The sequence below is a fragment of the Hordeum vulgare genome, chromosome 6H, assembly GCF_904849725.1.
Source record: "Hordeum vulgare subsp. vulgare chromosome 6H, MorexV3_pseudomolecules_assembly, whole genome shotgun sequence".
Classification (NCBI taxonomy): domain Eukaryota; kingdom Viridiplantae; phylum Streptophyta; class Magnoliopsida; order Poales; family Poaceae; genus Hordeum; species Hordeum vulgare.
The window spans coordinates 139111151-139135201 of NC_058523.1; the positions used below are offsets into that span (position 1 = coordinate 139111151).

General features: G+C 43.3%; 1 protein-coding gene and 1 non-coding gene across 2 annotated transcripts; both read right to left on the reverse strand.

The window, feature by feature from the left end:
* Window positions 1–6971: 6971 nt before the first annotated feature.
* On the reverse strand, window positions 6972–7042 carry TRNAG-CCC. The gene has a single exon. It is a non-coding gene; the product is annotated as a tRNA-Gly (tRNA).
* A 10797-nt stretch (window positions 7043–17839) lies between these two features.
* Window positions 17840–23772, reverse strand: LOC123401939 (phosphatidylinositol/phosphatidylcholine transfer protein SFH2-like). Its single transcript, XM_045095806.1, has 11 exons — window positions 23409–23772; window positions 23281–23309; window positions 21293–21376; window positions 21136–21189; window positions 20895–20972; window positions 19963–20016; window positions 19578–19637; window positions 19399–19494; window positions 18926–19027; window positions 18750–18830; window positions 17840–18541 (listed from the first exon to the last, which is right to left on the reverse strand). The coding sequence occupies exons 1-11, from the start codon at window positions 23461–23463 to the stop codon at window positions 18200–18202; spliced, it is 1035 nt and encodes a 344-aa protein (XP_044951741.1). The 5' UTR covers window positions 23464–23772; the 3' UTR covers window positions 17840–18199.
* Window positions 23773–24051: the final 279 nt, after the last annotated feature.

Sequence of the window (24051 nt, forward strand, 5' to 3'; positions counted from 1 at the left end):
CTCAGACAATCTGAGCACATGCTCAACGATTGAGTTTTTCTCCCTTACTTTGTAGACTCTTGTCATAGGTCTCATACCTCTCAACAAGGGCACGAGCATGAAATCCCAATTTCATCCCTTGGAACATCTCATATGTTCTGTGATGTTCAAAACATCTTTGGTGCCTCAATTTTAAGTCGTTAAGCATTACACACTGAACTATCACGTAGTCGTCAAAAACGTGTATGTCAGATGTTCGCAACATCCACAGACGATGTTCGGGGTTCAGCACACCGAGCGGTGCATTAAGTACATAAGCCTTTTGTGCAGCAATGAGGACAATCCTCAGTTTACAGACCTAGTCCGCATAATTGCTACTATCTTCTTTCAACTAAGTTTTCTCAAGGAACATATCTAAAAAAACAGTAGAGCTATAGCGCAAGCTACAACATAATTTGTAAAGACCTTTTGACTATGTTCATGATAATGAGTTCAATTAATCATATTACTTAAGAACTCCAACTCAAATTGGCATCCCTCTAGTCATTCGAGTGTCGCATGATCCAAATTCACTAACTCAAGTCCGATCATCACGTGAGTTGAGTTTAGCTTCAATGGTGAACATCTCCATGTTGATCATGTCCACTATATGACTCATGCTCGACCTTTCAGTCTCTTGTGTTCCGAGGCTATTTTTGTACATGCTAGGCTTGTGAAGTTTAACCAGAGTGTTCCATGTGTGCAACTATTTTGCACACGTTGTATGTGAGCGTTGAGTCTATAACACCTGATCATCACGTGGTGTATCGAAATGATGAACTGTCGCAACCGTGCATAGTCAGGGAGAACACAATCTTATCTTGAAATTTTAGTGAGGGGTCACCTTATAATGTTACCGTTGTCGTAAGCAAAACAAGGTGCATAAAAGGATTAACATCACATGCAAATCATAAGTGACATGATATGGCCATGAACTTGTGCTTCTTGATCTCCATCACCAAAGCACCGGCATGATCTTCATCGTCATCGGCGCCACACCATGATCTCCATCATTGTGCTGCCATCAAGGTTGTCGCACTAACTATGATGTTACTACTAAAGCTACTACTAGCGATAAAGCAAAGCATTTCCAAGCGCGAAAATAATTAAAGACAACCCTATGGCTCCTGCCGGTTGTCGTAGGATCGACGTGCAAGTCGATATTTAACTATTACAACATGATCATCTCATACATCCAATATATCATGTCATGTCTTTGGCCATATCACATCACATGCATACCCTGCAAAAACAAGTTAGACGTCCTCTAATTTGTTGTTGCATGTTTTACGTGCCTGCTATGGATATCTAGTATGATCGCATCTTACTTACGCAAAACCACAACGGTGATATGCAAGTTGCTATTTAACCTTCTCCAAGGATCGACTCGGTCAAATCCGATTCAACTAAAGTTGAAGAAACAGGCACCTGCCAGTCATCTTTATGCAACAAGTTGCATGTTAGTCGATGAAACCGGTCTCTCGTAAGCGTACGAGTAATGTTGGTCCGGGCCGCTTCAATCCAACAATACCACCAAATCAAGAAAAGACTAAGGAGGACAGCAAATTTAACATCAACGCCCACAAACTCTTTTGTGTTCTACTCGTGATATCATCTACGCATGAACCTAGCTCATGATGCCACTGTGCGTGAACGTTGCATGGGAAACAAAAAAATTCCTACGCACATGCAATACCTATCCATGGTGATCATCATCTACGAGAGGGGAGAGTGTATCTATATACCCTTGTAAATCGCTAAGCAGAAGCGTATATAATGCGGTTGATGTAGTGGAACATCTTCGCGATCCAAATCGTAGCCCGTCCCGCGATCTCATCACGATTCATCCCAATCTAGTGCCGAACGAACGTCACCTCCGCATTCAACACACGTATAGCTCAATGACGATCACTGCCTTATTAATCCAGCAAGAGGGGCGGAGAGGTAGATGATTTCTCCAGCACGGCGGCATGGTGGTGGTTGTGGTGGTGCTATCCCGGCAGGGCTACGCCTAGCGCTACCGAAACCGCAAACGGGGGAGAAAACGATCTAGGAAGAGAGAGTGGCGCCAAGGGCTTCGTGTGTCCTCTTGGGGCGCCCCCTCCTCTCTATATATAGGTGGAGGGACATGGGGAACAGCCCCTCCAAGCCCTAGGGTGCAGACATGGAGAGAGGAGGTGGAATCCTAGTCCCCTTCCTTCCCTTCCATACAAAGGTGGACTTCCCACCTTTCCCAACTGCATGGGCCTTGAGGGAGTTGTGCGCTTGGCCCAATAAGGCCACGACGTATCCCCTCAGCCCATGCAAACCCTTGGGACGTGCTGGAACCCTTGGTGGACTTCCAGACTCCTCCGGAAGTTTTCGGAACCTTTTAGAAGCTTCCCGGTACAATACCGGAAAAACCCCGAAACTTTTCCGGTAGCCAAAATATGACTTCCCATATATAAATCTTTACCTCCGGACCATTACGGAGCTCCTCGTGACATCTGGAATCTCATCCGGGACTCTGAACAAATTTCGGTTACTACCACACATAACTCATTAATATCAAATCGTCACCAAACCTTAAGTGTGCAGACCCGGCGGGTTCCAGGGTCAATAACCAATAGCGGGGCCTGGATGCCCATATTGGCTCCTACATATTCTACAAAGATATTTATCAGTCGAACCTCTATGTCAAGGATTCAGTTAATCCTGTATAATATTCCCTTTGTCCATCGGTATTTGATCGGTTGTATCTCTATACCTAGTTCAATCTCGTTACTGGCAAGTCTCTTTACTCGTTCCGTAATACAAGATCACGTGACTAACTCCTTAGTCACATTGCTTGCAAGGCTTATTGTGATGTTGTATTACCGAGTGGGCCCCGAGATACCTCTCCGTCATACGGAGTGACAAATCCCAGTCTCAATTCACGCCAACCCAACACACACCTTTGGAGATACCTGTAGAGCGCCTTTATAGTCACCTAGTTATGTTGCGACATTTGATACACACAAGGTATTCCTCCGGTGTCCGGGAGTTACATGATCTAATGGTCATAGGAACTGATACATTGACATGCAGAAAATAGTAGCAATGAACTGACACGATCATATGATATGTTCATAGTTTGGGTCTTGTCCATCACATCATTCTCCTAATGATGTGATCTCGTTATCAAGAGACAATACTTGTCTATGGCCATGAAACCTTAACCATCTTTGACCAACGAGCTAGTCAACTAGAGGCTCACTAGGGACAGTGTGTTGTCTATGTATCCACACATGTATCTGAGTTTCCATTCAATACAATTCTAGCATGGATAATAAACAATTATCATGAAGAAGGAAATATATTAATAACCAATTTATTATTGCCTCTAGGGCATATTTCCAACACTTCAGACGTCAGCATTGGAGCGGCGCGCGCCCGAGTGGTCTGGATAAGCATCGTTCTTGTATAAGAGGCGTCGGGACTGACATCGGCTGCCCACGCAACATGCAGGAGCACAGATGGTGATGGGCCCATGAACCCTGTGCGCTTAGGAGTTAGACCGACGGGCTGGCCTCTCTGTTGAGCCTAGGTAGGGCTGCGACGTGTTGATGTTCCGAGGCCAGGCATGACCGTGGAAAGTGTGTCCGGTCAGAGTTTATCAAGCATGATGGGTAAGATGGTGCACACCTCCAGGGATGAAAAATAACTATTTGAATAGCCGTGTCCACGGTTACAGGACGACTTGGAGTTGTGCCCCAATCTTATACAACTACAACTGTTACTTAACTGGAATGTTTGCTCCGGGATTGCTTCCTCGCAGGGAGTCGAGGAAGAATATGTGGGCGTGACCTTAATTAATATTGTTGCAACAATATGACTATATATGTGTGTTGTTTGCTCTACTCTCATCTACTAGTGCAAGACCTTGAAGATGCTAGTCTTCGATAGGACTAGTCCCCTCTCTTTATTCTCGCGTTGCTGCAGTCAGTCCACATATAACCCCAATCCTTTGATACTGATGCATACTTAGCATAGTTCTGATGTTAGTCTTGCGAGTACTTTGGATGAGTACTCACCGTTGCTTTGATCCCCCTTTTACCCTTGATTCATTTGTTGCGACCATATGATGGAGCCCGGGAGTTGGTGTATCCCGCCGATGACGACTGCTACCCCGATGGTGCCTACTACTACGTGGAGGCCACTGAAGACCAGGAGTAGTTTAGGAGGTTCCCAGGAAGGAGGCCCCGCCTCCTTTCATCGATGTATATTTTGTGCTAGCCTTCTCTAAGGGATTATCCTTGTTTTATGCATGTACTCAGATATATGTTTCTTCCGCTAACTCGTGTGTTTGTCGAGCTTCTGTATTCTAGCCCTTGAGGCCCGTGGCTTGTAATATGAAGCTTGTATGTTTTTATTTGTGTCTAGAGTTGTGTTGTGATATCTTCCCGTGGGTCCTTGAGCTTGGTCGTACGCATTTGCGTGTATGATTAGCGTACGATCAAATCGAGTGTGTCACATCCTTCTCTGATGTAACCGACATTGTGTAAGCCTAGACACCCCTGGTATCTATATAAACCAGACGGTTTTAGTCCGTAGGGTAGGTTAATATCATTACTCCTAGGGTTTAGACCACAACATGTGATCTCGAGGTAGATCAATTATGTACTCGATACTTCATCATCAATACAACAAAGCAGGACGTAGGGTATTACCTCCATCAAGAGGACCCGAACCTGGGTAAAACATCGTCTCCCTTGTCCCCTTGTTACCCATTGATCCAAGATCCACAGTTCAGGACCCCTACCCGAGATCCACTGGTTTTAACACCGACACGGGGCGCGCTGCTGCTATAAGTTTACTTATAGCGCATGTTGTTAGCCCCGCGCTATTGATAACTCGGACCCACCAGCTTCCATCCTCTAACTTTAGTGCCAATGATGGCTATATAACCGACGCTACTGCTAAATTTTACATGTAGCGTTGGGTGCAGGGACCATGCTGGTATTATGGTTCGACCGAGGAAGGACCGTGGGAGCCCGACTACTATGTTATACATTTAGCGTTGGTTGGGGGCCAACGCTACTACTAACTAACACTAGCGCTGGCCGCAGACCCCCGTGCTATTACTAATGATCTACCTATAGGCATTTTGCTCGTAGTGTTCAAACAACAATGCATGACAGTGAAGAACTTCTTCTCCTACTTTTTGTACACCGCACAAGCACGGATAGGTTACAAAGTGAAACAAGGTTGACCATGCATATCCGTCTAGTGTGCAACAAGACAATACATGTCCCGCTAGTGATCAACAAAACTGAAGCATATCTGACTAACGATCAACTTACTTGCTCGGTGATTTGTGCACCGCTAGGCCACCGTGTGATGAGATGCTTCAAGTGCCCACGATACTTGGACATGGCCTCTTGGATGGTGTACCATCGATGGTTGAGGGATTTCATTTACAGTTGCGGATGAGCGTGTCGGAGTAGGCCGCAAAATGCTTGTGTTCATAGAACCATATGAGAATGTTCCTCCAAAAGGTTGTGGCCTTTTGCTCCGTGCCATGGAACGGATCAAGGCTAGTGGTAAACAATGCCTCGCACAACAACTCGTCCTCCCGCATGTTGAAACTTTCTCCCCTTCCTTTCTTTGGATCATCAACTGTATCATCCGGATTATCATCATCGCTGTCACCCTCCTCCTCCTCCTCCTCCTCCCCATCGAGTTGCTGCTCTCCGGCGACCAAATGCTGCTATTATTGTGCCATCATCGGTCTGGGTGTATGTCTGTTGCCTAGCTGTGTGGGTGTAGGACTATTGCTGGTAGTTGTCGGACTCGGTGGGATCGATGTCTTTCACCTGCCCGTCCTCACAACCCCCCCCCCCCCACTCCGTCACCTCCGTCATAGATGATTTTGAGCATCTCCATGTCCGCGTTGTACGCCTGCTCCCCCACTCTAGGCATTGCAGCGAACAGGATGCGGGCACCCATTTGCTCCCCGACCGTCGGTCACACTCGGACGAGATGCGGTGAAGAATACTCAAAGAAGAGCGGTGTTGCATTAACGTCGACTATGTAAGGTACCGTACCGGCAGGGATGCCTAGTTGCTTGGCGATGTAGTACTACGGAGGCTTGTAAGGCTCCGGCTATGGCACCTCATGTGTTGTGTGCCCGCCCGTCTTGCGCCGCCCGCCACGACCTCCACGCCCATCACAACCAATAGGCCACCGTCAGCCAACCGCTTCTTGAGCTTCTCCTCCTTTGCGGCCCGCTTTGACCTGGCGATCCTACCGCGTCGCAGAGTTGATCTTCCAGGCAAGCGTGACGCACAGATCCTCTAGCAACTCCACCATCTCTATCTCCGACAGATTCTCCAACAGCTCCATGTGTCCGTGACGAAAGGAAGTAGAGGGTGGGAGAAAAGAGTAGGAAGTGGACGGAGAGCGGCGATGAATGGAAGAAGAGAAGTGGGGGATTTTAACGCTGAAACAACGCGTGATACTACAAGAACGCGGGATACACCTTCCTTTTGGATGGGCCAAGGGTGAGTGTGTAGATAGCGACATTTCTCTTGTCTGGACTCCCACGAATCCCCCCCCCCTCCCCTCACGTTTGTCTTTAGTTTGCGGGAGAAACCGTGTCAGGACCCTTCGCGGACCGATACAAGACCATGTTGGATGCCTTTCACGGTGTGGATAGATGCGGACAGTTTACATGTCAGTGTTGAAGATGCCCTTACACGTGCAAATATACTTGGTACCAACTTAATTAATATGTTAACCAATACAGGTGAAAGAATTTGCAAAAAGATGAGACGACCATTCTTCTAGTGGCAAGGGGAAAACAATGTAGCGAGGGTCGTACTCAAAGCAAGGTGGAGAGACAAAATGAAACTATAAAAAAAAAAGTGGAGAGACAAAATGAAATACAGAAAAAAAATGTAGAGTAGAGGAAAAAGAAAACGAAACATAAATGCTGCGCATCCAGGGAATCGAACCCTGGTCAGTACCGTGGGAGGGTACTATGATACCACTACACCAGATGCGCTTTTTGTTAAAGCGACACAACATAACGCTTGATATAACTACCTAGCAAAGAAGACAAGATCATGATACGTTACTCCCTAAACTGCTTTAGAGGATCATTTCCAAAATAACATGGCCAAGCCCATCTGATACAGCAATAACATCGTCAAACTAAGTGTCAGGAAGTAAAGCATATATTAATTCCATAGCTATACTATTACTCAGGAATTCTTAGGAATGCTTGCGGCCTCTAGCAGCATGGACAGGCATCAACAAACAATGCTACCATCCCTCAAAGCAGGCATGAGATGAGATGAGATCATTCGCCGTGGCGCCTCAGTTTACCTTCTTTCAGCCGCTGGAACAGGGTGCTCTTCTTCATACCCAAAGCCTCGGCTAGCTCTCGGATCGTCATGCGTCCATCCAATGGCAACACCCGCAGAGCGTCAGGGTCAGGCTCTACCCGTTTGCGGCCGCAGTTCTTAGGCTTCTTGCTCGCCACGGCATGTATTCCACCGCCGCGGCGCCCGGCCATCCATATGCGCTGCACGACCCTCACAGGCACCCGCATTTTGTCAGACACGGCTCTACCGACTCCACGCTTCATAATGCCGCCACCGTTCCTCTGTACAAGCATGCTGTATTTGTAACGGCGTTCGTCGTCGGTGTACTGCGTCCTGCGCTTTCTATTAGCAATCTGATCTATAAAGAGAATGGAAACACTAGCTAGGTTACAATCATATGCATCATAATTCTACCGAATGTAATTGTAGTGCAGTTCATATTAATTGAGACATGTTGTGGACAATAGCAATAGGGAAACCCTTCCTATCAGTAGTAATATACTCCCTCCGTTCCTAAATATAAGTCTTTTAAGAGATTTCACTAGGAGTCTACATACGAAGCAAAATGAGTGAATCTACACTTTAAAGTATGTCTACATACATCCGTATGTAGTCTACTAGTAGAATCTCTACAAAGACTTATATTTAGGAACGGAGGGAGTAGAAAGCAATTGCCAGACCAGTCTGGTGACGTCCATGCGTTTTACTCTCACGGCTAAGATTGCTTCCAAAATCCATCATCTTGTTTTTAAACCAGACCGATTTATTTGGTCACGTCCCTCCTATAATCCCTCCTAATTATCCTGCATTAATCTCACCTTCCAAACCCACCCGACCTCTTCCCCATCCCGAGGTCTGGCCTGCTCCCGAATCGTCTCCATCGCTGATGGCCGATGTCACCATTGCCCTGCCGCTTTGCATCTCTCCAACGTGAACCTGCCATACCCACTACGCCGGTGAGATTCAACACGCTGGTGCGCCGTCCCATCCGGTGGTTGCACAGGTATTATCCACCTTGACCACGAGCGAGCTCCCACCCCCTGCATGGTCGTCTCAACTAGGTTCTGCCCCCAAGTTCTTCAGTCCATCGCGGCAAATCATCGTCTCAGTTGCCGAAAGAATCCAGCACACGAGGAAGATTGCAGAATTCGCCATCTGACCTAGGTATTTAGTCGTCCAATCTTTGATTCTTGTGTTCATATTAGTTGTCATTACAATTTTCCATATTTCATGCTTGCAGCCACGATTAGTTCTCTTCCAAAATTCCGTTGTTTCTTCTTTATTATGCACCACCTATGTAGGAATAAAAATGCTTCTTAAATCTATACAGTTATTTTCATGCGTTATTAAAAATTGATCAATTGGTATGTTGGTGACACAAAACATCCATCCACTTGTAGGATAGAAATTGATTTGCACACTTTTTTTGTGTGTGCTTCTTACCATGACGCATCTACTTTTTTAATATTTCCCCAATTTTTGGGCTAGAAAATTGTTTCCGCTAGGCAACAACAATTTATTATCGTTTCATTTTTGAAAGTTCATGCTTCCACCTAACAGTAATAATGCACCCTTGGCATTAGTTTGCAGCTTCATACCTGGTTGCTTCTACATTATAATCATTTTTCAAGGTCGTCTACAAAAACACTTCCATTCATTAGTTTACGCAATAAACAAATTCCTACTTTTGTTCAATGATACTAATCATCTCATCTTTGCGGCAAGGATTCTAATATCCAGTGATTTGTATATATGCTTCCACTAGGACATATATGTGTTCTGCTTGCAAGATTTTTCCTTTTTGCTCGGTGCTACAGATATATCCCTTATGTGCTTTGTACTTGTGGATGAATTTGAAATACAACCAGGCTTCTGAGGTTCAACATCCTCTTCCTGCTGTCACCACTACCCCCTTTTGCCTTTTTGAATGAATCTGATGTTGTGCTACTTATGTATCATTCTTTTACTTTTTAGAGTTATCAGCATTTAAACCATGCTTCCATTTTTTATACTCTTGTTTTATGTTACATAGCATGAAAATTGATGCTTGCAAATATCCATGATCTTGAATTATTGTACTCCACTCCATATAGATTGTATCCTTAGTCCACAATTAGGTTGACAAATTTATTTATTTTTTCTTGGAAGTAGTTCATTCTTATACATGTTGTCAGTTATATTGACAACGAATTATTTTAATAGCTAATTAATCGTATATTCCAAACTCATTTGCAAGACATAACTTTCTGCATCCAATGATGCTGGCAATTAAAAAAATCCATGCTTCCACTGTGTTTATATATGTTATGATATAATGGAGCTGATGCTTCCTAGTAGACATGCTACTTTTCTTACGTGCGTGTTTCTATGGTATAGCAAAATTTTCTTCCAACATTGTAACCGTATGCTTATTTTTACTGTAAAATCATTTTGATGAAACCATTAGCAGACATATGTGCTTCAACCAATGTCAGTGTTGCTTTAGTTTGTGAAACTTTATTGTACATACAATTTTGAACCTTTTTATTTTATGAACAGCCATCGGTGTATGTTTTCGTCCTTCTAACTGAATGGTTCTAATGTACATACACAGGCACCCGATTCCAAATATGATTCTTTGTTGTCCCCAAGATGCCTCGCAATGACGTTGAGTGCCCTATAACTTAGACAAACCCGTCACTGCTTTAAGTTGTCGGTTGCACTGGAACAACGGAGAGCTCATGGCACGTGACGATCTTGTCCATGACCGGCTTGTAAAAAGTGTTGTTGTATACTCTTCTATTTAGTTGCAAAAATGACTTGTAATATTTTGTGCATATCTTATGAATTATTTTGATGGTTTGATCTTTTGTTGTGCTTGCCGATGATTTCTTTGCGAAGCAAATGCTTCCACTATATAAGAAAAATGCCTCCTTTACATCAAAAAAGTATTTCCATCTCCTAAACATATAGCATAGATTAAATCATTCCGTTGAACAAAAAAAAATTGCAGCACCACAAAGCATATACTTCGAGCATTTTTGAATGTTTCCATGGCACAAAAGCAATGTCTACTTTGCATAAAAATGAGTCTCGGAAAAACATTGGTAGTATACTAGATGCACAATATCTCCCGTATGCTTCCAGCGGTTATATAGGGAATGTTCCCATGGCATAAATATGCACATTATCTACAGTAAATATGGATAAAAAATGATTTTTGGAAACAAGTCTGGGAAGCATAATTCTCGGAAGCATGAAATAAATCAATAATCATATTTAGCACAATTCTTGAAAGTATGATTCTCGGAAGCAGGAAATAAATCCTAAACATAATTACTGAAAACTAGCTACGACCAAGCCCATCTCCGGAAAAAAAAAACTACCACCGGGCCATGCACGCATAGCAGTTACAATGTACTATTCAATTAATGCTACAATCCATCAATCACGCACCGGAGATTAGTAGCTAATCTAATGGCCAACGTGCATCTAATCTAAAGGTCGTGGACTGGTCTGGTAGATGGGAAGCTTCCCATAGCAATATACTACTACTAGTATTTGTGTTTTCGAAATTGAGTGCGCAACTACGCATTCTCCCATAGTATGCAATTAATTATGCATCAATAGGTGGACAAAAACTAATTCTGGACGTAATCAATTAATTATGCATCAATAGGTGGACATCATCGCCGCCACCTCCACCGTTGCCGTCGGCGTCCGAGTGAACTCCTCCATCTCCCCTTGCGTGGTAGCCGCCGATGTCCGAGCGGGTGCTACCGTGGCTGGCAAAGCCTCCATGGTTCACACCTTCTCCGTCCGCCCCATCTCCTCTGTGACCGGCGCCATCGGCTCGTCCGTACTCTTCTGTCTCCTCACACTCCCAGTGGATGGGTTGATTCAGATCGAACAGAGCCATCGTTTCGGACGGAGCATGGAGCATGGAGAAGAAGATGAGGGGTGTGGTGAACTGACGAGGTTATATTATAGGGGGGAATGAAAACGAAATCTGAAATTCCAAGCGGCCATTTCCCTCCCCTTCAATCCCCTAAACGTTACAGTTTCCAAAGCGACTAGGGATTAACTGGCGCGGGGCGCAAGGGAGGTTGCATTTGCATGCATGCGCGAGACCCTATTCATGATGAGGGAGGGATTGGAGGCGTATGCGACCAAGCGCTTCTAGCTAAGAAGGGCGGCGTGGCCATTGCTGGGCTTCCTCCAGATAATTGCAGCTATAGTCTTGGAAGTTAGCGGTGAGGTTTAAGCGTGTGTCAATGGAGGTATTTTAGCGCGGGTTTTTGTTGATGTGTTTAATGATGAGAGAAAAGGAGTAAGGTTGTATCTTAGAGGGTGCTTGGATCCAAAGGACTTATTTTAGTCTGACTAAAAATAGTCTCTTTTAAGAGGCTAAAGTTTCAAACACATCTGACTAAAGAGAGGCTAAAACTAGTTTTGAGACTAAAATATTTTAGTCAGGGATACCCCTACTAAATTATGGATTAGTCATCTCTCTCCTCATTTAACTCCTCTCCTTTAACACAGACGAGTTGTGGATTGGAGGGTTTGGAGGATAATAAATGCTCATTAACTTGATTTTAGTCTTTTTAGTATTTGGATCCAAGCATAGGTGAGTCTAGCAAGTTTTAGTCCCACTACTTTTAGTCATGGTACTAAAACTTATCCAAGCACCCTCTTAGCTAGTACTTCCTCCGTCACAGTTTACAAGGCACGGTTAAATTTACATGCATTTTTATAATAGAAAAGATTTAAGGCGCATTGCATTTACTCCTAACAGCTAATTAGTACTCTAGTGTACTACTTCTATATGCATGTGTAGGCTCTGTTTGGATACTCTAACTTGGCTAGAGGTTAGAGTTAGTTTCTAACTTTAGTCTAACCATGAACTAACTCTAGCCTTTGGTGGTGTTTGGATGCAAAGGTTAGTTTGACAATAAATGCATTTTTTTCAATCATGTGTCTCTTTTAACCAGGATTTGTTGTGGTCAGCTTTTGTGTAGGCGTGGTGCAGGGGTATGGAGGAGGATAGAGGCGACCGGTGGCAGGCGGACGAGGCGGTCTGGACGGGACGCGACGGAGGTGGCCGGCGGGGGCGAGCGCGGCCGGCGGGGGCGAGCAGGCCAAGTGAGGGCGAGCGCGGCCGGGCGGGGCGAGCGCGGCCGGGCGGGGCGAGCCGAGCCGGCCGGGCGGGGCGAGCGCGGCCGGCGGGGCGACGCGGCCGGGCGGGGCGAGCGCGACCGGGGGAAAGGATCCGATGCGGTCAAAATATTATTATTTTTACCTATCCATCTCCAACTAGCTCCAATTAGCACCTCTTCTCAGGGCTAGTTTTTTTGGTGGGTTAGTTTGCATCTAACCCAAACTAGCCCATGTGTTTGGATACTTCGGGAGCTAGTTCAGCTCAAACTAGCTCAAACTAGCTCTAGCAGTGGGATCCAAACAGGGCCGTAGTATGAATGTTATTTTTGAGCCCATCTCACAACCAATCAATAACCACCTAGGTTTCAGAGAATTTCTAAACACGCCTTTAAACCATGACGGAGAGAGTAAGATACAACATATGCAGTCGTCATAGGTAAAAATGGTTAATAGCCCAGTCACATCTATGCATGAGTACCAAATCATTAAATTTAGAGACAACATGTAAGAAATAATGCATTGGGCTAGTAGTCTCCTAAATTATTAATGCTCCTATGATAATGTGCTAAGAAACGATGCATTGACACATGCCTAACATGTCCTGAATGTTGAGAAGTGATTCAATATGGTTCTGATGTTTTCAATATAGTCCTGGATTTTGGACCGATGGTCCTGACTCTACACGTTGTATAAGTACCTCGTATTTTCCTGTATGACACGTTAGCATGTGGATCTCTTTTTTTAAAACATCAAAATGGGTTGAATGGGCATGTTTTTTTAAGGCTGGACGGGCCTGGACTTCAACACATTGTAAGATTTCGAACCCGCAAGTCCACGGCCGGTATTTCCACACGCTAGACACCACACTAAGTACCTTTTTCTATTTATAACTTGGTGTATGTCCTCGTATATAAATCCCATTTTTTCCACTGTAGCACGCACTGATTTGGTTTTGTTATTGTAAAAAAGTAGGATTTGCTACTACTCCCTCTGTTCTTAAATATAAGTCTTCTTAGAGATTTCACTAGGAGATCACATACGATGATACGGAACAAAATTAATGAATCTATACTCTAAAGTATGTCTGTATACATCCGTACATAGTCTTTTAGCGAAACATCTAAAAAGACTTATATTTAAGAACGGAGGGAGTAATAAGATACACATGGTTATCCTCAAATAAAAAAGATGCACAAGGTTTTGAACCATATTTTCATTTGTTTTTCGTTTTTCTGTTTTTTTTGTTTTACTCCTTTTAAAATAAATTTTAAGTATACATAATTATTTCAGAAATTTCTAGCAAATATTTTTTTTCGAAAAATAGTTTGTGAAAGGACGTGGATGTCGCCTAGAGGGGGGGTGAATAGACGCTTTAAAATAATTACGGTTTAGGCTTGAACAAATGCGGAATAAAACTAACGTTTAATTTGTCAAGCACAAGACCTACAACAACTAGGCTCACCTATGTGCACCAACAACTTATGCTAAGCAAGATAAACAACTAAGTGATAGCAAGATATATGACAATAAACAATATGGCTATCACAAAGTAAAGTGCATAAGTAAAGGGTTCGGGTAAGAGATAACCGAGGCACGCGGAGACGATGATGTATCCCGAAGTTCACACCCTTGCGGATGCTAATCTCCGTTGGAGCGGTGTGGAGGCACAATGCTCCCCAAGATGCCACTAAGGCAACCGTAATCTCCTCACGCCCTCGCACAATGCAAGATGCCGTGATTCCACTAAGGGACCCTTGAGGGCGGTCACCGAACCCGTACAAACAAGGTTGTGGGGCAATCTCCACAACTTAATTGGAGGCTCCCAACGACACCACGAAGCTTCACCACAATGGCATATGGCTTCGAGGTGACCACAAATGCTCGGGGCAATCTCCACAACTTAATTGGAGACCCCGACGCTTGCCCGGAGCTTTACACCACAATGCTCCCCAAGATGCCACTAAGGCCACCGTAATCTCCTCACGCTCTCGTAGAATGCAAGATGTCGTGATTACACTAAGGGACCCTTGAGGGCGGTCACCGAACCCGTACAAATGGCAAACCTTGGGGCGGTCACCGATACCCGTACAAATTGCTCGGGGCAATCTCCACAACCTAATTGGAGACCCCGACGCTTGCCCGGAGCTTTACACCACAATGATTGAGCTCCGAGACACCACCAAGCTTCTAGGACGCCAAAGCATCCACGAAGAACAATATCTAGGGTACTAAGTACCAAAGGTAATAAGCTTCTCAAACTTCACTTCCACGTATCACTGTGGAGAACTCAAATGATGCAATTAATGCAATGGCAAGGGCACACGGAGTGCCCAAGTCCTTCTCTCCCAAATCCCACCAAAGCAACTAATGCTAGGGAGGAAAATGAGAGGAAGAATGAAGAAAAACACGAAGAACTCCAAGATCTAGACCCAAGGGGTTCCCCTCACTTAGAGGAGAAAGTGATTGGTGGAAATATGGATCTAGATCTCCTCTCTATTTTCCCTCAAGAACTAGCAAGAATCATTGGAGGGATTGAGAGTTAGCAAGCTCGAAGAAGGTCAACAATGGGGGAAGAACACGAGCTAAAGAGGTAAGGTTCAATGGGCAAGAAGACCCCCTTTTATAGGTGGGAAAAAATCCAACCGTTAAGCCTCACAGCCCGCGCGGTAGGTTCAACAACCATGCTGAGGCCAAAAAGTATGCAAAAAATAGTTCGACGGAGCTGTACTACCTCTCCGGGGGCGGTACTACCGCTCGCACGAGGAGCGGTACTACCGCTCGGTACTGAAACTGATGTAACTTTCGCATGCGGACTCCGAATTCAATGAAACCAAGTTTGTTGGAAAGCTAACGACATGGGATAACACAATCCTGATAGAAATATCAATAAGAAGCAAGTGAGAAAAGTCCCATAATAAAATGGTGAGAACCCTTCTTCGAATAAGACTGATAAAAACTCCCAACATCGAAAACATCACAGAAGATGCATATGGACTCCGTTTTCGATGAACTCGAGCTTGTCATGAAGATGAACATAAGCTCTAAAACTCACAAAGAGAAACACCAAACAAGAACCAAGAAGTATGATGCAAGGATGCAAATGGTTTGAGCTCTCAACGAACGATACAATCAAGCTACTCACTTGAGAGTCCCCCTTGACAGTACGACAATCTATCCTAAAATAGAAAACCTATCAAGGGCAAACCTATACCTTGCACCTTGTCCTATTGAGCTAGATGACGATGATCTTGGCTTCCTCAAGATGGACCATCTTTCTTGATTGCGTTGGCTTGATGAAGACTAGTTGATTGCTCCCCCATACACACTATGGGTGAGCTGCTCTTCAGCATATCTTCACAAGTCCATTGCCACCACAATGGACGGCAAGCATTAAGCATGATATATTCGTGCTGATCCACTTGAACTTGCACACCGCAATCTTGATGACGATTACCACTTGATGTCATCCTTCATGGGTTGTATGAGATCTTCCTTTTGACGCAAGCCCATGGAAGCACACCTACCCCCCACATAGAACTCTCACAAAGACCATGCGTTAGTACACAAACATGTAATGGACAATGCTTACCATACCATGGGATCACTTGATCCCTCTCGGTACATCTTATACGCTTTGTGTGTTGATCATCTTGATTTACTCTTTGTCTGAGATCTTGATCAACCTTGTGTCTCTATGACCATTCTTTGGATAATACCTTGAATACCATCTTGGTCATCATATAAACTCCTTGAACCCAATGGATGGACTTCAAGAAGTGCCTATGGACAAATTCTATAAATATAACTTAAGGCAACCATTAGTCTATAGGAATTGTCATCAATTACCAAAACCACATATGGAGATATATGCTCTAACAGTTTGAAGTTTCAAAAATTGGTCACACCATACAAAAATATTAGAACTTTTAAACCATTTCCAAAAAAAATCACACATTCAAAAAGCATTTGCATTTTTTATTTTTTTCGGATTTTCAAATTGTTCTCGGCTATAAATTCTTTTTGTGAATCTAAAATATTGTTCAGAAATTGAAAAAATGTTTCACATATCAAAACATAATCCAGAATTTAAAATAATGTTAGTGTTTTTATGTTTTTGATGATTTTCTTTTTCAACAAGTCTTTTTTCATGTATTTATCTTTTTTGTATCTCTCGCATGCAAGCACGTATATAGATGAAATTTTGCATAGTTATACTCGGTTATAAATTCTTGTTCTCAATCTCAAATTTTGTTCAGCAATTTAAAAATGACCGCTTTCCAAAAAATGATCCAGAATTTAAAATAATGTTAGTGTTTTCGATGAATTTCTGCTCAACAAGCCTTTTTTCATGTATTTTAAACATGCAAGTACGTATATTGATGAAATTTTGCACCGTTATATTACACTACTATACATGCATATGCATAAAAATTTTGTAACTTTTTTAGGCAATAAAAACCCAATATTTTGACTTCAAAATAACAAGCACATTATGCCCGTGCTCCAATGCCATTACTCGCAATGTGTTGAGCATTTTTTAGCGGTACATGTTAAGCTATTCTACAAGAAATGATTTATTCAGCGTCTACCCAAGCATGCGTAGAAACAAATCGCAGTAATATGATCCTTCTGTTGCGTTTGTTGTAACATACGCGTGTGCTGCCAGCCTGCCACCTCCCATCTGGGCCGTAGCCTTAAAACAAAAAAAGCAGGCCCGTCCAGCCCGTTTTGACGTTTCATAAAAAAATCCATGTGCTGACATGTCAATACGAAAAAAATACATGATACGTATGCAACATGTAGAGCCAGGACCGTCGGTCCAAAATCCAAGACCGTATTGACAACGTATTTCTTTATACCGAGAGCGTATTGGATCACTTCTCAACATCCAGGATCATGTTAAACCTCGCTGCCAACTGCAATTATCTCCTTCCTCCTTGGTCTCCGGCTCCGGGGAGAAAAACGGGCAGGACTCCGGAAAAGAAAAAACTGAGACGCCTACTATACCCGGGACGGTGGTGGGAATGGGATCATAAAAAAAGATGGTTACATCTGGACCTCACGCGTTTGTTGCTGCCAAAGCGGTTTCCCCTTTGGCAGGCACGCATATGATCCCCCCTTCCAAGCATCGCCCCAACGCATATGGCCGACGGCTGCCAAACCGTCGAGAGAGAACGTCGCCGCCCCTGCCGCCGGTGCTGGGCTGCTCTTCGGGGCTCAGCAACCGGACGTGAGCCCACCACGACGTTGCTCCGCCCCGCCTGGCCTGCCGCTGCTTCTTGCCAGGTAATACCATCCTATCCCACCCTACTCATCCTGCCACCTCATTTCTGCAAAACTGTGCTGAACCTTGCAACTTTTTTTTTAACACTGAACCTTACAAGTTGTCATAATAAACATCCAGCATTCATGGATCTTGTTATAGTACCAGTTCAACATATGCAGGTTCTACGCTAACGGATATACACTGTCCGGTTCATCTTTTCCAGCTACCACCGACCCCTACGCATCATCACTCGGAGGAGATGCCGAGGCCCTTTGCTGCTATATTCCCCCTGGGTGATCGGGGGTGGGGATCCAATTCAAACCAACATGGACAGGTAAAATTGTCGGTTTCATCGGAGGTCGCTGCCCCCATTGGTTAAGGAAGGTGCTCCGCATGCAGATGGCCACCGTCTTTCTTCGGTGTCGGCGCAGCGTCAAACCTTATTGTGGCCGTTGGTCGACCCGTTCTGCTCACCAATCTTGTGGAACTCGGCCTGGATGTTGGTCGACCCGTTCTGCTCCCCCATCTTGTGGAACTCGGCCTGGATGACCTCGACGATCTTCGCGTCGTCCGGGTCAGGCTCCGGGATGCTCACATGCAACGATCCCATCTTGAGGAGCTCCCTGTGTGATGACTGTTGGTTGGTGAGCTCGTAGAGCTCTTTGTGGAAAGGATGGTCAGGGGAGAAGCAGTCGTCGACGTTGGAAGATGAATGCTTGGATGAGCCTGATCCCTCTCGTCGGCAGAAATGGGGGAGAGCTGAGTAGTCCATAATCTACACAGTTTGGGTAAGGAAACATGTCATTCTAACTTTTCATATCACAGAAAATAAATGCTAAACATAGGTAATGTTTTGTTCTCCACCACCATATTGGTGGTACCTATATTGGTAGGAGTAATAATATTACTCAACGGTTACGAATCTATGCAAAGACAACAATATGAGAGAGTAACAAAATAATAACTACAGTGAAAAAAAGAACCTTTAGAAGTTCATCTCTCCCACAACCACTCAAAACTTTAACCTTCTTTTTTGTCCTCTCCTGCAATAGGGGCTTCACAACCTACCAGTATGCTCAGATGAAATGTCAGTTAGCATTCACTACAAAATTTGCTGATACAATCTGAGGACGGACTTTTGATGGAAAAATCGTTGTACCTTCCAGCATGCAGAGAATATATATGGAACATTAACTATGTAATATGTCTCTGACTTCTCAGGGTAATTCAGATCATCAACAGTTGATATTGAACTCAGCATCTGTAATCCAAACAACAGCAAAAATTTCATGCTATCTCACCAGAACACACAAGCAACATAAGTAATGAGCACTCTGCAATTTTATCAGAAAAATAAATATTTACGCATAAAAATAATGAATTAGTTTTTTTAATGCTAAACTACGTTGACCTCTATGGTGGACAGGTAAACATCCAAGATTTAAGAGTTGTTCCTCTAAAAAATTAACGTGCTAAGGTAAACCTGAATACCAGTGTGGTCATATCCCTTGATGTATTAAGACATGCTTATTTCAGCAGTGTTTAAGTCCATACATGTATATATAGTACAAGGATAATGTTATATTTGCTCACAGAAGAAAACCATTTTGAGAAGAAGACTATAATATGTACCTTCATTTGGCTCAGTGCTGACAACTTTAAACCAGTCATGTCGAGAACTTTTACACAAGTGGTGATAGGGCGTCCAAATCTTTCCGTCAACATGGGCTAAGTGTGGTGTGAACAAACATAAGAAGAAGAATATGTGTTAACACAAAAATTAAGATTTGAACATTTAGCTCGACACTTACCAAAATTATGCGATCACGGTATTCGTTAATCTGAATATGAGATTGCACATAGTAGTGCACCTGAAAAGGAAACAGGCCAACTTTAGTTGACAAAATGGGGAAATGGTACTCCAGAACTAGAGTAAGTTGGTTGATTAGTTGATCCCATAAAAGAGGTATCCGTTACTTCAATCACAATAACAAGGTACTGGCAGTAAGATATAACCATGTCAATCATTAAACAGGGATCATATCATTTTAATACCCAACAAATATACTTAAGTTACATCAACCTCAAAAAGGTATCTAGTCTACACTACGGAAGGTAAAAACCATCAAGTTCCATAGTTTTTGTCGTAGCCTAATTAAGAAATACGTAGTAACTAGTAAGCATCTGAGAAAGTACCGAAGCTTTGTCATATGTGCTCTGACCAACACCAATGCCAAAAACTGGAAGACCCTGCCAACAAGAGAAAAAAAATCAGAACAAATTATTAGGAGTCTGAAAAAAATCAAAGTAAACTATTTTATACGAGCTCAAGGACTGGTATGGCATCACAAGCATTTAAACAACTGATAATATATAATAAATCCATAGCAACGACGAGCATTTAGCTGCGTTAACTAACAACCACACTACCAGTAATTTTTGGTGGGCTAGCTAAAAAAAACATTGATGGGCAGAGACTTGGGTAACACATAGCAAGCAACAACATAACCAATTCACGAAATTTCAGACCCATTCCATGAAAGGGCCAATAACTCTTTGATGGTGTGTTACAAGAAGTCAAAGAACATTATCTGATGTTGTCCTACAGGATGACACATTTAGTGGGAACAGTCAATGACACAGCCATAAATGAGGAACATGCCCTGACCTCTAACATGTCTTAATAATAAAGGGATATTAAGCCAACAGCAATAATCACAGGTTCAAGCAAGAGATATCCTAAAGTGCCATGCTTTATTTTGAACTTAACCATACCTAAGCTTATGTCATAGTTTACTAAATACTAACAGTCCCTTGGGCTCTTCCTAGCTAGAAGGTCTGTCACAACCCACAACTTTGCCGCTCTGACTGGGACAACATTCTATGGAAGATTGCAGATCAACAAAAATAAACATTAACCTCTTCAATTCTGCCAACTTTGTTCAGTACTATCCGTTCATTTGTCAATAAAAATAATTTGATTAACCGGTAGACATGACCTAGACCACTAACAGCCAAAAGGGTGTGCCCATTTTCTTGCACACAAACATGCATGGAAACAAATAGTTGCATCATGATCAATTATTCAGGATAACAAGCATATTACTAGTGTTAGTAGATAGCTATACCTCCTTGGTGTATCCTGAGAGTCCAACAAGTTGTGAATCACGTATTGATCTGTATAAATCTACTGGGAGTATAGGTCTCTGTACATGTCCAATGTAGACAGCGGTTAGTGATTAACAAGATACATGAAATAATATATTAACAACAAGAGCTTGAAATTGTATATGAATAAGAGATTATGCCATGCTAGTAAGATCTGAGTACCTAACAGGATTAGTATTATAACCCAGAAGGATTACTAACCTCCAATACACTATCAATTTCGTTTTCAATCCTCCAATTCAAAGAATCTACAAGCTGCAGAAACAGTATTCAAACCCAATTAAGTACTGTAGTTAATAACCTTAAGAATATAATTTATCTGTTCCTTTATTGGATGAGAAAATATGAGAAAGATTACCATTTTATGAGCCTTGGAAACGTTCCATTCTCTAGCCTTGAGAAAGCGCAACATTGTTTCTCTAGGGTGGCCTTGGTGCACATTCTGAAATAAACAAGATATGTTTACATTTTTTCCTTTCATTCAACAGCGATAATCATTTAAGACAAATGGACAAACAATTATATTACATTAAATAATATCCTAGTGAAGGATCCAAGATTATAAATCAACTTTTCTTTAAGGTAGAGACGTGTGTGTGTATATGCTTAATCAGGCATATAGGTACATAATCAGAGAGTGGCACCTGTTAGCTGTATTATTTCTAATTTGGGGAAAATTGTTGGTTATGACATTTATTATACTTTACAGCAGGGCTGAAGGGATCTTGGAAGTGTCCCTGCAATTACTTGAAACTTACATAGATGAGAAACAAACTCCAAAACCACTGATGATTTATTCCAAATATTTAAATAGCTGCAAATGCATGAAATTCTGATCTGCGATTCATCTGATTATGGTTTATGAAACTAATAAGAACTTGCAAAATAATTCTTCTATGAACCAAAATATTTTTTTACTGTTACAAAACATATAGACAGTCATTTGTGAATGGGTCTACCAAGCAAAATCATAAAATCTAAGGCTAGAATTAAACCTTCCAGATAGAGATAGAAGTGGCCATTTACTGATTTCTGCCCCACTAGGGTAGCTATTTTCTTGTAAGAAAGGGCTACAAAAAAGGAATATAACTCAAGGTTGATTTATTTGGCCACTCAAATTTATTAACATTTGATGAGCCTTCAATGACCAAAAGAAAGAAAATACAAAGACAAATAGTATCACATTTGATGATTATACCAATTACTGGTGTAGTAGTTACATGTACTACCAAAATTAACAGTATATGTTCTTGCAGGGCCAATTATGTATGGATATCATGGCTTTGGTCTTATTTTCACTTCATTGGAAAATAACCAGTATTAAAAAATTATTTTCCAAAAAATGTTAAATTACTAGTGGTAAATAGCAAAGCAGCCAGGATTGTTCAGAATCAGACATTGTTCAGTTGAATCCGGCACATCCCTAGGTGCCACAACAAATTGAATTTAATTTTGCACTTCTGATGAGTTATGAATTCCAAAGCAGTGTTATCATCCCAATTTCACTACACTAACTAACAATTACGCTTCAAATAAGCTGGCATTGCTTACCTTCAAGATTTAGCACACGTGTAACATCTTTCCTCTTAATTTTAGAGACACTTAATTAAATGGTAGCAGAAAGACATATTGAAATGTCCCGCCTTTACTGTTAACGTGCACGTGTCCAGATTTGGGATACAAGTTCGGTGAACATCGGAGGTCAAAAAGGGAAAACGCCACAGCAGTCGAAACGTCATAAACGATAGGTAGCTGCAGTCCTAATAAGATGGCAAACGACGTAATGTTTGGCGAGTATATCCACATTAACTCAGCTCACTTAGTGGACCTGAGAACAGCAAAACGCCACCATCCATCGGCTGCATAAAATAGGATGATGATCCACGAGGCCACCAACGAACGCCAATCCATGCAATCGTAATTGGACGTCATCGAACATGCAATGTCGGTACACTAGACAGCTAAAGCAGCACTATATTCTCGCCTCAGCAACCCATAGGAAGTGCACCACCTTCACTTGCCGCCTTTTCGGGTCATGAATGATGGATCAAGCACCACTCTCCAAACACGCCGCCCACCTGACAACTCATGACTGACAAGATCATACCTCTAGCATGTGGCATTGACCAAGAGAGGGTCAGAGATAGTCCATTTTGAAGTAAAAGATTTAGGACAGCCCAAGCTTTAGAAGGATACGCGGAGTAGCTCATTCCCCCCGCACCGAATCAGATCAAATCTGTAGGGCTAGTCTAGGCCATGATCCAGTGACAGGAGCTACGAGAATCTACGAGAATCAGTAGCAAGATCCAAGCTTTGGCCACGGGTGCACGCAGCCCAGATCCGTACCTGGAACGTCATCCTCAGCGGCGCGTCCACTGCAAGCAAAGAAGCAGATCACGTCAGGGCGCCGCAACAATTGCGAGAAGAACTCGGGCAGGGGCAGAGAGAGAGAGGGAGAGAGTAGACGCACGGACCTTGATCCATGAGGATGCCGAGCTGCCTGACGGCGTCCTCGGCGGCGGCCCCCATTGCGCGCCGCCGCGGGAAGGGGCGGCAGGGGAGCTCGAGAGATCGGCGGGCCCGATTCAGAGGCCGGAGGGAGGGGGGCTCGGTCGATTGGAAGGTGGCTCCGACTTCTTGGTGGCGTCCTGTGTGCGCCTTGGCTTCGACGGCCGCTTCTGGTATATGGGTGTGCTGCTGCTCGTCGTCTGTCGCGGTGATTGTCTGCTTGCCTGAAATGAATGCTCCTGCCGATGCCGATGCTCGGTGCGGGAGGGGGAAGCGTACGTCACACTGCTAGTAAACTCCACTTTTGAGCGAAGAGAGTGGGAGACAGCGATGGAAATAAAAAGTCAATGTATTTGGACTGCGTTCTGGACGGCGGAGTGCCAAGTAGCCACAGCGGTCTATGAATTGGGGGAGGTGCACCGGACTACCATATTACATTTAAAAATATTTGTTAACAAAATAGCACAATCACATAAAATCGGATTGTCACAAAGTTTCAACTCAAAATTTAAAACATCATACAAGCAATCGCAGGAGAACACACAAAACGGTGCAATAGACAAGACGTCGCTCGCGGTTTCTGCGGAGACGAGGAGGCGGCGCGGCGGC